The sequence below is a fragment of the Capsicum annuum genome, chromosome 2 (genome assembly GCF_002878395.1).
Source record: "Capsicum annuum cultivar UCD-10X-F1 chromosome 2, UCD10Xv1.1, whole genome shotgun sequence".
In the NCBI taxonomy this organism is placed as follows: Eukaryota; Viridiplantae; Streptophyta; class Magnoliopsida; order Solanales; family Solanaceae; genus Capsicum; species Capsicum annuum.
Window position 1 is genome coordinate 144,570,270 of NC_061112.1, and position 16,760 is coordinate 144,587,029.

Below are 16,760 nucleotides of genomic sequence, written 5' to 3' on the forward strand. Positions count from 1 at the left end.
TAGTGGTGCCTGATCTTAATATTTTGCTATTTTCAATGTTTAGGTAGATTTATGACAAAGAAGAGCATAAAGGGCCAAAATGAAACAGTGCAAGGGAAAGAGGAGTACTCATGAAAGATAGGAAGATATGATACTACTTTTGGCAGGACTTTCTTTGTAAAGTTATGAAAATATTTGTGGCTGATGAAGATTCTCTAGTTTAGAACAGAGCATTTATTCATCAACAAAATATCCTTATATATCTTTGGTCTTTAACACTAAAAAGATTAATTGATGATGCGCCACTTGCTGTACAAAATGTACTAGCATTACTGCCTTATCTTAATGTACTATCTAGACAGTGACAATCTCATAAGGATATTAGAAAAGAAAAAATCAAATATCATACCTAATATTTAAACTTGCAACCTAAAGCTTAAATCACTTTTACCAATATAGTACAAACTTTTCAATTCAAGATCATTCAGCAACACAAGTAAATTTTATTCTATTCTTACTGTTAAATTTGTTGACGAAGAATCAGCTTTCAAAAACTATGACTTAGGCATGTCCTGCGTGCACTAAAAAATGACATATCCTTACTAGTATATGTGGCTATAGCCCTATATACCAATCCTATGCAATCCACAAACTATTGAAAAAACTAAAATATTGAGCTATGATTATTAGCTTTATTACTAGCTATATAGGTGATATCTGAATATCCACTAAGAATTGAACCACGCCAAGTAACGAGCTAAGGTCTTATTCTTTGTTTTTGCTACTACATAATGTTTCATTTGTTTTTTTTTTTATATCTAGTCATTTTGTTGTCGTTATTTTTTTTCAATCCTGCTTTATTTTCGTACACTTCCTTAGAACTGAGGGTCTATTAATAACAATCTCTCTACTCTACAAAGGTAGAAGTAATATCTGCGTACATTCTACCCTACCTAGCCCCCACCACAATAATATCTACATACATTCTACCCTACCTAGCTCCCACCACAATAACATCTGCGTATATTCTACCCTACCTATCCCCCACCGCATAACTACAATGATTTGTTGTTGCTGTTGTTGTAAGTAACAAGCTAAGGTCAAGTTGGAAATAACAATAGTCATGTTTTGAATTATGAAACACCAAAAGCGGTCAGAATTAATAGTATGCACCATATAAGTAATCTCATATTGGTTGTACTATATATGTGATGATGCCCATTGTTTTTGATTGAAAAGAAAAAAGCAAGGGGGAGATGGGACCAAGTGACAGGAAGGGTGAGCGCGGGGGGGATAGGGCGTGGCTCAGCCTTTTAGTAAACCCAAAAGGACCCTACCAGCCCCCCATACTTGTGCACCTTCTTGAACCGGCAACGCGTGCTTCAATGTCCCTCTCTGCTCTCTCTCTCTCTAATGTTCCATCTGATTGCTATCATGTTGTTTTGATTTTATTATATGGTCACACACACATTCTTTGCATCTTTCTTTTTCTTTTTTAATTTGGATTCTACTACAATCATGATGTTACTATTTTATCATACCACGTACAGTAATAGAGTCAAAATTTTTACTAAAAAATAATAATTTTAAAATTTATATTATGTAAACACAAGAATTAATTGGAGAGATTCAATATTTATTATATATATATAAAAATAATTTTAATTATATATAAATAATATAATTTTTTGACGAAAGAAATTTGAATGGACCTCTGACCACAAGCTAGCTCCACCCCTGGTATCAAATACCAATACCCTAAAATTTTATTTTCGTCTACATTAACTAAACCGCAGTTAAGAGAATGACTTCTTCACGCACTGACTTATATATAACATATCTAACGAATTTATTACCACAAATAGTTTTTTTTTAGCGAAACCTATTTAACAAGAAAGTATAAAAAATGCAAAAATTAGAAGCTTTCCCCTGCGTTAGGGGGATTTGACAATTTTTATTAATACATATAATTTATAGTTTTATTTTATTTTACTTTAATTGTGTGATTTTCTGTCGAAAAGGATTCAATTGAACTTTTTTTTACCATTACCACTCTGGCACTGAAACTTTACATAATTTAAACATATATCCAATGAAAATGGTTAAGAATCTAATTAAATCCATCGATCTCCCTTCCATATATTCTTGGTGTATGTATTGGAATATTATCTTTGGCTTCTTAGTTCTATAATCATCCATCTGTACCAATTGATACAGCTAAAAACACAACAAAGACAGAACCAGCTCTACTATTCTTTTCTCTAAATAATTTAATTGGAGTCTATCCATCCAATCAAGTTTGCCATATCAATGTGCACATGCTTTTATATATTCGAGACCGTATAGTATACGTGACTTTAAACTAAAGTCGTTAATAATATATAAACAATCAAATGGAAAAATCAATGAATCTAAGCCCTTGTTTCCAATTATCACGTAGTTGTAATTTAGTTAAGATGCTCATCACATGGTCGTATTCAATGTCCATAACATTAGATGGTGGGGAGTTGAGGGATCAGATCCAGTTAATTAGAATCAATGGACAATATTTTATATTTGTAATTAATACTAATCCTGGAGATTAAGAATACTATTAAACTAATACTTAGTATGTTTATATTTATGTCATCAAGTTAAATTAAATTTACAATAATAAGTAACTTCATAATACGTTGGCTATATAATCAACATAAAAAATAGTGCAATAGCCTAATATAGTATAAATAATCATGAACTAAGAATGCATATACATAATTTGACAATTGTTTGTTAATCTATAATAATCGGTGGCAAGCCTAATTAATATGGTAATAACTTGGTATTGATAACATAAAGAAAAGGTTTCTACATCCTAATCATAAGTTAAAGAAGACATTATTGGATTTGTTTAATAATATTCGATGGTATGCGTACAATAATTGAGGCGTAGCATGATGTGGGTAAAATGTTGAAGATAAGTTGATAAAACTTTTGGAGTATACGAAAGGGTACCCACAAAAATGTACGGCCAAGATGAGATCTATTGTCGGCGGGCCAGGTGATTGACACCTATATTTCTCTATCTTTGAAGCACACAAGAATGGATGGGGATTGGGGACAATATCAGATACGACTATATATTATTCTTTTACGAGTAGAATATAAGGTAAAGTTTGAGACAACTGTGTATATAACAAAATAAGGTTATATTGTATTCTAGTACTAGTAGTATAGTGCATGTGATTCCTTCCTAAGCTGTTATATTGATGATTGCATTTAATCCCTCCCTCACCCCGAGCCCAACGACCTCCATTTACTAGCGTAGTCACGTATAATGAAGGGTAATTAATCAAAAAATATTTTTTATCAAAAAATTATATGAGATATATAGGTCAAATTATTTTTTATATGCATATATTAAATTTTAAATATTTTTTTGTAAAATTTCTGATTTTATCATCAAGTCCAGACTCAGCTTTGTGGTGTGATCTATAGAGAGAGGGAGGGGTATATATTAATCTTCCCCCTTAGTTTGCATTATATGACAGTACAACTATATATTATTAAGTTAATATGTTATCGTGATTAGAAAATGTTTAAATATGGTGTGCACTGCTGGACTTGTCTGGGGGCATCTCTTTCACAAAACTCAAACCACATTGGCTAAGAGGACTGGATTTGTTTGGCATGCTTCCTCCCTACTACCCTCCCCTCCCCCCTAGATAGTTAGCTAGCTAGTCTCTATCTCTATTTCTCCTTTTCTTCCAAACTCCAAAAATGCAACAACATTTGCTTTGATTTCTGTGTGATAAATGAGAATCTTAAATTCTTCCTCATCAGTCCTAATAATACTATTTTATTCTTTTCTCTTTTAATATATTTTTTTTCCTTATATATATCTTTCGGGGTGGTCACTTTGGCAGTATATACTGGGGAATGTGAAGGCAAAATAAAGAGAGTTTGGTTTTTGCAAGCTCCACAAAAAGTTCCTCTCTTCTCTTCATAAAAGTACTACGTACATAATACGTCGTTACAGGTAATTAAAGCCGCTCAATATAATCAATCTCTACTTATTATCTTACTTGTGTTGGGTGTTTAATTTTGCTAATCATACTTTAAGAGAAACATAATTTTCTTGTTCGCTTTTTCTTCCTTGATACCATGCATAATTTACTTATCATGATAAACAATCAATTTCTTTAGTTGTTAATTTGTTAATGTTATGATCTATCTAATAACAAACTTTGATTTAGATTCTAAAATATTTTATCTGATAACTAATAGCCAGCAATTTCTTTTTAATTTGTTAGGTTTCCTAATAACCTAACACATGAAAATTAAAATGAAATAACGAAAAGGGATAGAAAAAAGTAGTGAAGATCCAGTCAAGGATAAGCATTGTGTTGGCAGAGATGCATGTGGCATGATGTAAACTACTTACTTATAACATAGAACCGGCAAAAGAGAATAGTTTAATTTGTCGAAAAAAATCTGTATTTTCTTGGAATATATGCAGTACTTAATTAATTTTACAAGAATATTAATTGCTGTTCTTATGACAGTGATACATATATCGATCATGGGATGCTCAATATAATAGGACATATCTAGTTGATTTATATATATAATTCTAGTATTATTATTGTTGGTGTGGCCCAAATTGACAGTAATTTGTATGGAAAAGAACGAACAATAAAAACAAACAAAATCATACATGCCAAAAAAGGGGTACTGCATTAATCTCCTTCAGTCATGAGAAATTTGTGCAACAAATTAGGAAGCCTGATATTTTCTTAGCTGGTAGCGTTTGACGTCTATCAACTTATTTGTATTATTATCACAATTAAATGGCTACTGTTTCTTTATTCATTTTTCAATAAATAACTTACCCTAATTTCTGCTTCTTTTAGGTAACAATACGTTCCAATTACGCAGATATTGAGTCTAATTGAAGAAACATCTCCTCCTCTTCTTCCTCTTCCTCGTCGTCTTTTTATCAGAATTTCTTCAGTTTTAAAAAATGGAGAAGCTCATCAATCCATATGATAAGGAATACATGAAGATGGCGATGATAAAGCACGAAGAGATCTTTAGAGAGCAGGTAAATTATTATTTATTAGCACTACTAAGTCTCACATCTCCCATAATTCTGAATCAACTGACTCTGAATTTTGTATGATGCATGAATGTTAATTAGTTACTACATGTTTTTGTCAGGTCTACGAACTTCATCGTCTATATCAAACCCAAAAATTACTGATGAAAAACATGTCGAGTACTAGCCGGCAGCCGCAGCAAGTCACAAAAGATCATCAAGTGGTCAACCATCAACTTAATTTCGACTCAAACCAGGAGGCCAACCATCAATGCATTAACTTGGAAATAAAGCCAAGTGGTGAAGAGCACATTGCAGAATCTGTTGGTGAAGATGAGACTGAACTGGAGTTGACTTTAGGCTTGTCAAGTTATAACAACCGCAGGAGAAAAAAAACTATTAATAATTCTGATTCAGCACCAAGTTTTTCTTCTTCCAATTCAACGGGATCAGCTAATTCAAGCCAAATAAAACACACTACGACAAATTTAGCAAGAAATTATCCGAGGAATGTCGATCTAAATGGAGGCCATAAATGGGGAGTTGAGAATTTACCCGTTGCCAGTAATTTCCAGCTTGGTGGAAGAACGTCGTCACAAAGCAATCAAAATGTTGAAGATCAGCAATATAGATCACAAGATTCATTGAATAATCCTCCTTGGCTTTTTCAAGTTTTGAGTTTGAATATGACTTGAGAAAAAAAGTACTACTAGCTAGTACTAGTAAATCATAAAAGAAACGATTATTTATCGATCATGAGCTGATGATCAGTGGGGTGTGATAAGATTTTAGACTTTCATCCTACTGATGACTACTGTGATTTAATTTGTGTGAATGTTTAGTATGATTATATTTTGTTTCTCCGTTATGGTATCATTGCTCCTCTTTCCTTAATTCGCTAACGGCATTTTTGGGATTCAAGAGCCATCTAAAGTTGTTTTGATTTGAGTTCTTGGATACGTAGATAATTATCTACTTGTATCTGTACTTATTAGCTCATAAAATATCTAGATGTATGGGGAATCTCTCTCTGTTTGTCCTACAAAAGAATTCTGTGTCACGTCAATTCTTTGAAGGTTTCTTTGTTAGAATCATACCTTGTTGACCCAGCTTTGTGTGGATAAAAAAAAAAAAAAAAAAAAAAAAAAAAAGAGAGGGAGATTTAAATTGTTTGGTCAATGATAGAAACAGAAGTAAAGAGCTACAAATTACTGCTTCTACTTATAATTATTGAAAAGATTGGTTAAAACACAATCTACATATCAAATATTGAAATATTCTTTTTAAATAAATTAATCAAATAGAAACAATACGATCTTCAAAAGTGTTATTTCTATTTTGACAAATGCTTTTCAAAATAAGCAATTTCCAAATAACATGGGCAAATTGCAAATATGCTCTAAATTCAACGATGGTTTCACTCGATACCTTTTTTCTTCTAATAATCGACTCTAACTTGATCCTGCAGATTGCAAGTTTCATCAGGTCCCTAAAAATTCCCCTATATCCTTGTGCATGATATGACAGTGATTGGGTAAGTAATCTTATTATATTTACGAAAAAGAGTCAAAAATATCCTGAACTATTTGAAATAGATTAAAAATATGCTTCGTTTATTTTTTGGCTCAAAAATGTCCTTCTGTTTATTTTTTGGGCTCAAAAATTACCCCCGTTAAATTTTTGATTCAAAAATACCCCTCCATTAATTTTTTGACTCAAAAATATCCTTCTCTCTAACGGAATGCCACCAAACACACCACGTAGATAAAAAAAGTCACTTAATCAGTCCACGTCAGCATACACGTAAAAATCACTCCATTTAATCTACCTAAAAATCAACCCATTTTATTCTATTTAAAAATTCAATCCGATCCATATTCAAAAAACCCGAACCAAGAGGCAAAATTCAATTCTTTAATTTTTTTCCTCATATCATCCCTTTCACCGCCTTATATTTTATTATTTTACATTTTCAAAGTTACGAGACTCACTTGAGAAATTCTTGATCTCATTAACTTGTGGTTGTCCTGCATTGCCACTAAACTTTCACTCTTCAAATTCCAATTTCGTCTCGGAATTATCATTTCTCTCACTACAATCAGGTTACTTATTAGGCAAATTCAGATAGGATATCCAGTAGCAATCCGAGCTCTTGAAAATCGGATCAACTATTTGAGGATCCAATTGTTTAGGGTCGACCCTATTAAAATCTGATTCTTTCGGATCAACAATTTAAGGACCTAATTGCTTCCTCATCTTTCGCCTTGATCAATCCACTATATTTGAACCCATCACCTGAAAAATAAGCAATCAAATTCTTCAATATTTTTCCCCTTAAGCCGCATTTTTTTTCAATATGAGTGGGGTTGGGTCTTTAAATAAAAAAAATGGGTTGATGGTTAGATAGAGTAAATGAAGCAATTTTTTGTTTGTATATGTTGACGTTAACTGATCAAGTGACTTTTTTTATTCACGTGACGTATTTGGTAGCATTCCGTTAGAGAGAAGGGTCTTTTCAGGACTAAAACATAATGGAGGGGCATTTTTGAGCCAAAAAATCAAACAGAAAGGTATTTTTTAGCCAAAAAATAAATGAAGGGTATTTTTGATCCATTTCAAATAGTTCAGGGGTATTTTTGATCCTTTTTCGTTATATTTATGTGCTTAGTAAATATCACAAAGCCGGGATCTATCGGAAACAACCTCTCTACTTTTTCGGAGGTAGCGATATGAACTCTGTATATTTTAACCTCCCCAGACCCCAATTTGTGAGAATACACTAAGTTTGTTGTTGTTGTAAATATCACAATGCTGGTAAAATTAGTCAACAACAAATTTATCAGCCTGGCTTATAATTTCTAGACTGATAAACACTTACTCCCTCCGTTTCGTTTTAGCTGATCCTCTTTCTAAAAGTATTTGTTTCAATTTAGTTGTCCCTTTTGATGAAATCAAGAGTATTTTGTTATGTTCTTTCAATACTACCCTCAATATTAAATGACTAAACAAATTATATTTACTCAAATTTATATTTTCAAAGCATAATTAATAAGACTAATTTGGTAAAATACATCCTTAAGGGACGTGTCAAGGGAGCAGTAAATATCTAAATTCCTTTCCATTGAATCTCTTTTCCTTTCAAAAATGATTTTACCTTTATATTTCTCAGAAAACTTTAGGAGGATTTGAGTCATTTAATAGAAACTACTTCAGTTACGCATTGTTAATTTCGTCATTAATAATTTCAGCGTTTTCATTTGTAAAATCAAATTTAAGGTATTTTCAACCCTTGACATTTATCAACTACTTTCAAGAAGTAAGACAACCAGACTTGTATGTCAAAATGGAAAACCACAGCAAAAGGAATCTCAGAAATGCATTATTAAATAAACAAATAGAAGAAGATAAATATTATTGATGATCAATTATTTAGGTTCATTGTACTAATAAAGCTCTTCATCTATGACATAATCTCCAACTTGGATGTGATTTAACAAACATAAAAAGGTTGGAGAGCTAGCTAGATTTGTGATAATATATTTAAGGAATCTGATCTAAACAGACTTTGTTAATTATTTCCACTTAAATGGGACGATGTGATGGGAAAAAAAGAAAGAAGAAAAAGCAAATAAGATGATTCTTAAAATTATGTAATTAATCGTAAGTCGTTTTCCACCAACCACATGGAAACTACTCCTACCAAACAGTTTGAGTAGGAATTGCTATAGTTTTGTCTGCCACCAAATGAACATGAGATTCTCAATCCAAATAAATAAAGGCTTCTCTCTATGCAATAATATACTGAGATGATCATGATCAATATCCCCTTTTCTGGAATATTTTCTGATCTCAAAAGTTAACGGAACATCTGTTATTTCAAAAGCATACCCATTGTACTAGTTTGTTTTTTGGTCATGATGAAAAAAGGTTAATCATTTGCCTTCTCAGTTATCTGTCTAATTACCCGGACCCGCGAGCACGTATTACTCCAATTCCACGGACGGAGCTACCCTGTTCGACGCAAGTGAAACCGTTGCTTTAGGCCCCAAATATTGGTATTATTTTCTTATTGGAATATTGTTTTAAAAAAATGGTACGTTTCTATATTTTCTTGATGACAAGTTTTTATAACCACACAAATGCGAATGCGATGACATGTTTAACACCACTAGCTAGTTTCACAAGTTTTCTTTAATAGTCACGTAACCTTATACGGCATATTTATTAGCTTAGTGGATACATTTATCTAAAAATAATGACGAAATTTAGCATGTTGGGCTAACGAATGACAACATTTGATGAGCTCTCAGAAAATGTCATACGATGCAAATAATGCAATGCAAGCTTGTGATCTAGTCCATGTGTACATATGCAAATAAATTTTAAGATCATCTACATGTGTACATGCAAATAAATAACTCACTAACTCTAGATCATGAATTTTGCCTCCATCCAAAAACTTATGTTAATTTTGAGGAACTGCTGAAACACAAAATATAGTACCTTCGGCTGAAACTATCCAGCATTGAATTAATTAATTAATTTCCATAATCTGTACAAATGTTGGATCCTGAAAGCCTTGTGTTCAACTTCAAGGGGACGTATTAAATTCTACCAAAATCTTCCGTATAAATCTATAAGTATTCAATTGTTATTTGTCAGTCATTAGTTAAGTAACTTTTTTCACTTTTTCCACACAGATGAAACCAAATCTAATCTTGATTTAAATCATGCCCACGTTTCTTGATACTTGCCATTGGAAAATGGCAGAAGCTAAATTACCTAATAGCTATGGATGATCACAACTACTTTTTCAGTGAGACTAGAATATATTTTATTGCTTGTACATCTCAAGACTGCAAACCTTTCTTCATGGTACATTAGACAAATCAAGATTACAAATCTTTCATAGATAACATTTCTGGAAAATATATACTTTGCCATACAAACTTGCATGATTAAATTAAAAACTAGAATTTCGAATCCAGTACCATATTTAGACAATCATGCAAATATAGCTAGCTCGGATCACGATATGGAATGACGTCTATCTTTACTTGGTTTATTTCGGGCTTTGCCTTGCGTGAGTCCATCAGCTCGAATAAATCTTCCCAGTTTTTTCGATACTGAGCTCATGAAGTTCGTGGATTTTCTTGGCAAAGGAGGTTTACCAGCTGATGGATGAGTGATGACCAAAGGGCTGCTTGTAGTTGAGCTGTTTGAATTCGTTTTCTCAATTTCTTTCAGTTTTGTCTTCATTTTCAGCAGCTCGAATTTCAGCTCCTGATTTTCTCGTTTTAGACTAGAGACCTCGTCTGAAACAGGGCGGATATCAGTGGAGAACTGATGATTCATTTTGGAAGGAACAAGAGCTGGAGATTCAGTTGCTACAAGCTGGCTACCATCCATGACATCGCGAAGGCGCTGCTGCTCGTAGTAGAGTACTTGCACAACTGTCTGAACAGGAAGCCTATCATTTTGAGCAGCATGAGCACAAGCTTCCCGAGATAGCCTTTGACAGTCCATAACACCGCAAACCTTTTTTCTTTCCATGTCGCTTAGAGCTGGATGTGCCTTCAGATTGCAACAACAATAACATATTAAACACTCTTCCACAGTTCAATTGATATGTGGTGAAGACATAATTAAGCAAATACAAGTGTGCTCACGTGCTCTATAGTAGTTCACATTTTACCTTAAGATGGCCACACCATTCGACAATAAGATCATGTTTGCTTGGATTAAGGGTTATACACCTTTTATTTTGCGTTTTGAAAAGCTTAAACATTTTTAATCAAGTTCAACACATTGCTAAGGAATATCTATATGATATGTGAAGATCGTCAAATGGGGTACGTGGTTTATAGCTTGTTATTATGTAGCTCGGCAGCAATAAGATTTGGAGCTTCTGCACTGAAAACCTGTTGATTCCACCCTCGTCCTTAGAAAGAGTAACGAAGCCCAGGGGAGGTGCAGGTTGCACATATACAAGCTTCTCCTTTAGGATGGGATACCCTCAATGAACATGTATGGATTCAAGTTTAATAACATCCGTCAGTGCGTAGAACTAAGACTAGTTTTTACACTCAATATCTTATATACCAAGCCTATACAAAGATTAGGATGCAGAGAACTTAATATGTACAGGCATGTCAGTCCTAAAGAATTTGTCAATTTGGCATATGCCTATGCATAGAGTTTAATTTACTATACCATGCCTATACAAAGACTAGTTTTTACACTGTCAATGCATAGAATTTAATATGTATAGGCATGCCAAATTCTTTAGGAAGTTATTTCTCCCTGGTTAACATACAAGTTTGAAATAATAGAGGAAGATCTCAAGTATGAACACGCGGCAAAGCCTGCAACATACAGGATAAAACAAAGCCGTAGAGATGATCCTCTGCAGAAGGGATGGTCCATGATCATTGGAGAGTTAAGATTGTTGTAGGGTAAAGGGGTATAAGACATGGGTGACTGGGTCAAAGTCGTGAGAATGTCTTCGGAGAGTAAAGATGATTGGTTTTCACTGGTGAAAATATTTTCTGGTTTTGTTTATTCTCAAAAATGTTCTCTCAGTCTGAATTAGGCCCATGAGTTTATTGATCAAAGAATACAGAAGGGTGTAAATGTCCCTTTGGACAGTCTATTAGAACATCAGAAGCTTCAGAGTTCCAGATGAATTTACCTAATGAAGGGAGACTATCATGCTAGCACCAGAAGGTACATTGACAAGGAAATTATCTAAATCAAGATTATTAAATTTAGCATCGCAATCACCATGTAGCAGTCAAGACCAAAAGTCTTTTTCCATTACAAAACATGGCCTAAAATTCTAAATCGACAAATATGCTGCTTGTATGCATAAATATGCACAGATAAACTTAGAACTAATCAGGTAATTTCATCGTGCATACCTTCAAGTAAATGTCAATGGCCCTGTATGTTCCATCTTCAGTGATCCTTGCTTGCTCTGGAATGATTTCAGCAAGATTAATGAATTTTATAACGGATAGATTGCGGTCAGAGGCTATTTCAGCAAGGTAATTTTCCATAAGTTTCCCAACCCTCTCCATGTCGCTTAATGAAGGAGACATATGATACTCTTCATCTCCCAATCGATTTCCCTCTATTTCATTGTCAAGGAAATTCATCATAATACGCTGCACGGTTTCAACATCAAACAATGTGTCCCCAGTGAAGGAATATGAGGGAATTAACAGATCATCCAATACAGCCTGTCCAAGCTGCAATGCCATCCTCTTCTCCAAGTCAAGCCTGCAAGCAATCGTTGTCTCTAGATATATTGCAGCTCGGAGAAGCATTGACAGAAAGCTAACCGACAATGCATTTTTCTCCCTTGGCAGAAGACTAACAATGGTTTCTAAAACAACCCTCTTTTCATGTTCTTGTTTTGGTTCAATCTTTTTCCTTCCCTTTCCAAATATTTCCTGTAATAAGCAAAAATTACTACATGCATAAAGATTTCATTTTAACCAATTCATCAAGATTTTATAGTACAAGGCCTCACCAAACCTCGAAGAGACTTCTGTGCATAGATCATTAATATTGGTCCAAGTGCATATTGCTTGAATCCCCTTCCCATCATTGCAATCAGAACCCTTTGGAAAAAATCAATTCTAAGGACGGTTAAATCCTCAGACCACCAGTCAACTATAGGCTTCGGGGTTGAAAATGTGGTGGGATTCAATCCGTTGACACCAGCTTCTGCTCTACTCGATGTGGAGAACTGGTTATCCTTGCAGGCTATATATGCAATTGTGTCTATGCATCGGCTCACCAGTTTTACTTTCTCTGCCATGGGAAGAAGGTTTTCTGATGAATGCAAAATTGTAACTGCACCAGCAAGGCTCTTTATTGCTACTTCAGTAAAATAGGCCTCAGTTCTTCCCACCAAATTTCCAACTGCACAATCTTCTGTCATCTCAAGATATTCCGCTGCGCATCTCAGCAAGGCAATGTTTTCTGTGCTTATCTCAAAATTTATTCCATAACAAAACTTTGCTGCAAGTTCAAATGCCTCTCCTCCACCTGGTATATCAGGGATTTCGATCGTAGAAGCATCAGCATCATTTGATTCTGAAACCAGTTTCCTTATGTATCCACTCTTTGAAACTAATGGAAACTGCATGGAACACAATTAATACATTATATAACCTATTGATTCAATCATCATAAAGAAAATCAAGGTGTGATCAAGGCCTTAACTCCCCCTGTGCGAGCTCGTTCACATTACCAGTCCCAAGCCCAGATAAAGGAGGATGCGTCAAGGGTCAATCGGAAACAGCTTCTCTACCCCATAAAGGTAGGGGTAAGGCGCATACATCTCACCCTCTCCAGACTCCACTAGTGAGATTACACTGAGTTTGTTGGTGTCATTATAGGATGTGACCAAGGCCGATAATTTCAATCCAATTAGGAACTAATTAAACTAAAACCAACAACAATCTTGATTGTGCGCGGAGTTTAGTTGTAACGAACAACTCACCTTGTGCAGTGCAAAGGAGGTTCCTCCTGCATTAACAGTTACATCACTTGGGATCTCTTGGGAGAAAATCCTGTTAAGATTATTATAAAGGTGACTCGTTTATCAGTAACTTGAAAAAACAACAACAGAATGACAGTTCAATAATATTACTAAGCAAAGATGCTACTTTTAGAAAGCACAAAACAAATAACTCAAAATAGAGCATACCATTCCGAGGTCCTCTTCATAGCAGAGGACAGAAGCTCCTTCTTTTTAGTGAACATATTATTAACACTAGAGGGTTGTTCAATCCCCTCTGAATTATGAAGATCAACATCCACCATCGTCTATCGAATCTTTAAAGAACCTTAACCATGTTCATTCGTTTTCCCTTGAGCTATTTCCTAATGAAGCGAAATAAAACAGAAAGAAATGTTCTTTTAGTTCAATTTCTTCTCCAAGAAGAGCAAATAATCAACAGTATCTGGCCCGTAATAATTGCATTATTATTATCAGCTCTCACTATCAAACATGGAATTGTTACAATTCCCATTTTAGGCCTTAATTTAACACAGAAGAAAGTAGACATGCTAGTGGTATAACAGGTATTATGCGAAGGATAGGGGTTAATTATAGTTGAAAAGGATTTAGTTTCAATGTGTGGACGTAGAGCACAGGCAAAATTTCAAAGGAAATATGAGAGAATGGCGCCAAAAGACATTGTAGCAATTTCAATATGGGTGGGGACTAATCTCATCCACAGAGTTGACAATACCTGATTTTTTTTAATTATTTTTTATTTTCATCAATTCTCTTCTTGCCTTTTTAAGTAGTAACAAATTGCATGTGAGGACAGTGAGGTTATGGTGACATTCACCAATTTGTCTAGTCAGTACTAGTTTTTTCAGGCCTTCCACCTCTGCACATGACCATCCAATGTAAATGTTCAAAATCCATTTAAGATTTATACATAATTTAGTGTCTTTAGTCAATTAATTAGAGCTTGGATTTATTTAAGGCAGGACAGTTTTCGAGGCACACATTGGACAAGTTGATATCGAATTCTGTTTCTTGATTGAACACAACGGATTTCGTTTACGAAATTACATATTTATGTTCTTTGCAGAGAATCATTGTCCTAAGGTCTCTCGTTTGAGGTCAGGCGATGGTCATCAACTCAACCAGACTTGCCAAGTTTCAAATCTCAAGTCCCTTTTCCACAAACCACCTCTAGTATTTGAAATTACTGAGTTCAAAGTGGATACAATTTGTGTTAGATAAATACACTCCTTAATTATTTTTTTTCCACATAAATGTGATTTTACAATGTGGACCAAAGTAGGTAGTGATTGCACCTGTTCTATAACCTAAATTCACCAGTAGAAGGGGTTACAAGTATTTGCAACATGTACTACTAAGGTAATTGGACCCTAAACCTGACCTGACTAGGGGAAATGGGGAATAGTCCCGATTGGGATACGCAAATCCACTGAAATTTGTCCTACGAATGATTGCTGCGGCAATTGTTGATAATAAGTAGCTGGTGTAGGACATCAATGGGCTCCTCCAGGAATGTTATTTCACATCATAGAGTTTAAGATCAATCATACATAATTAAATTACTCTGACTGATACATCTCTATCACAAACTTCTTTTGCTGTGTGTGGGATCTTATTTACAGAAAATAATGAGCGGCGGCCATTAGCGTCTCTGGCACCTTGTATTGTCTTCTTCAGCCTTCAATGAGTTCGATTAAAGCAGCATCAGAGACCAAAACAGGAGCGTAAACGTATGAATTCTCCTACGAAATGTTTTGTGTGTCTGGCTAGACAAAAATGATCAAGACCTACACCAAATATGTCTGCAGCAAGATATACAAAGCAACATGAGACATTAAGTGTCAACACAAAATAAGAAGGCATATATATTAATGTTGTCAACCTTGGTTAACCTTCAAGGGCTAAGGAACATCATACTTGGGGTCTCAGAGTAAAAGTTCTAATGCCATATCAGGTTGTTTTAAGCATAACTTGATGCATTCTCAAAGAAATTTCAGAAATATTTTTGATAACAAAAAAAAAAAAATGTTTCTGAAATTTCTTTGAGAATGCATCAAGTCATGCATAAAACAACCTGATTTGGCATTTTAACTTTTATTCCGAAATATTTGGCATCCAATATTACCTTTTTAAATTATTCAGCAGTATACGCATACAACCAGATTATAGAGTGCAGACAGCAGATATATGAAAGAGCTTTCACTTTCATGTCATTTAACGGAAAAGTTAAAAGAGATGATTTAATCTTCAAAATGAATAAAAATGACACAAAGAAAAATTTCTACTGAACACTACTACCAAATCCAGCCAGTGAATCACTCAGTTACAGTTGCGCAAAGACAATTAACAAGGAGCTGAAAACTTTCAAATTAGAAAATTTATGCCACATCTTATCTTCTGTTAGTTTTTTTTCTTTTTGGACAAAACTCGCCTCATCTTGGCTTATTTAATGGACTACAAAGAGTTTACACAAATGTAATCTTAGCATGATTTTGCTTTTTTTACTTGCTGGGTATCAGAAATAATCTTTCTTGTATCTAATATTCGATAAGCAGCACCCATGTGGTGACTAGGAGACAGAGAAGGATGAACAAGGTCCACTACTGCACCAATAATTTTTGGAATGGTCCAGTACAGATTTTTGATGTGGTGGAATCCATATAAGATAAAGTCCAGCACAAAAATGTTCAACACTTACTTCAGACACCTTTAGACCATAGATAAACTGTAATATACTGTAGTCTACACATTGACAAGTCCTGAGTCACTTAAATCTCCAGCTATAAGGATAGCGGAAGCTGCATCGTGGGCCTCCTTTAAGCTAGATGCTACTTTCCTTTGTCCAAACATATAAAAGAGACGCCTAAGTTCGCCATAAAATGTACTACTTATCCATGGACAGAGTCTTCAACTCTTAATTCTCTCAGAAAAATATGCATCATGAAGTGTACTACTTCCCAACACAAGAATGAAAATTGTAAACTATGCTCTTTTAAGTGCAAAATTATAACTTTCCACATCCAACCCAAATTAAAAATAGCTTCTATGATCAGAATGTTCTCCCATTGTGATGTAGAAGAAAGCAAAATAAAACCATCAAACTCTAACATCAGGCAACAAATCAACAAACAAAAGCAAATATCTACCTTATTGAAG

The 16,760-nt window shown here is 34.2% G+C and overlaps 2 protein-coding genes and 1 long non-coding RNA gene across 3 annotated transcripts; 1 reads left to right on the forward strand and 2 right to left on the reverse strand.

Moving 5' to 3' along the window:
* Window positions 1-3,523: 3,523 nt before the first annotated feature.
* On the forward strand, window positions 3,524-5,929 carry LOC107860207. The gene is made up of 3 exons (XM_016705480.2): window positions 3,524-3,994; window positions 4,869-5,059; window positions 5,176-5,929. Exons 2-3 carry the CDS (start codon window positions 4,979-4,981, stop codon window positions 5,746-5,748), a joined length of 654 nt encoding a protein of 217 aa, XP_016560966.1. The 5' UTR covers window positions 3,524-3,994; window positions 4,869-4,978; the 3' UTR covers window positions 5,749-5,929.
* Window positions 5,930-9,862: 3,933 nt separating this feature from the next.
* On the reverse strand, window positions 9,863-14,245 carry LOC107860208 (BTB/POZ domain-containing protein SR1IP1). The gene is made up of 5 exons (XM_016705482.2): window positions 13,773-14,245; window positions 13,566-13,635; window positions 12,588-13,202; window positions 11,974-12,507; window positions 9,863-10,627 (listed from the first exon to the last, which is right to left on the reverse strand). The coding sequence occupies exons 1-5, from the start codon at window positions 13,886-13,888 to the stop codon at window positions 10,082-10,084; spliced, it is 1,881 nt and encodes a 626-aa protein (XP_016560968.1). The 5' UTR covers window positions 13,889-14,245; the 3' UTR covers window positions 9,863-10,081.
* A 570-nt stretch (window positions 14,246-14,815) lies between these two features.
* LOC124896078 lies at window positions 14,816-15,682 on the reverse strand. The gene is made up of 2 exons (XR_007052498.1): window positions 15,487-15,682; window positions 14,816-15,406 (listed from the first exon to the last, which is right to left on the reverse strand). It is a non-coding gene; the product is annotated as an uncharacterized LOC124896078 (long non-coding RNA).
* Window positions 15,683-16,760: the final 1,078 nt, after the last annotated feature.

Bases quoted from the DNA above. Each gene is read 5' to 3' on its own strand.
- LOC107860207 (XM_016705480.2), top strand. From the start codon at position 4,979: ATGGAGAAGCTCATCAATCCATATGATAAGGAATACATGAAGATGGCG. The intron at 5,060-5,175 runs GTAAATTATTAT...TGTTTTTGTCAG, and splicing joins AAGAGATCTTTAGAGAGCAG to GTCTACGAACTTCATCGTCT.
- LOC107860208 (XM_016705482.2), bottom strand. From the start codon at position 13,888: ATGGTGGATGTTGATCTTCATAATTCAGAGGGGATTGAACAACCCTCT. The intron at 13,203-13,565 runs GTGAGTTGTTCG...TGTTCCATGCAG, and splicing joins CCTCCTTTGCACTGCACAAG to TTTCCATTAGTTTCAAAGAG. The intron at 10,628-11,973 runs GTATGCACGATG...TGCAATCTGAAG, and splicing joins CCATTGACATTTACTTGAAG to GCACATCCAGCTCTAAGCGA.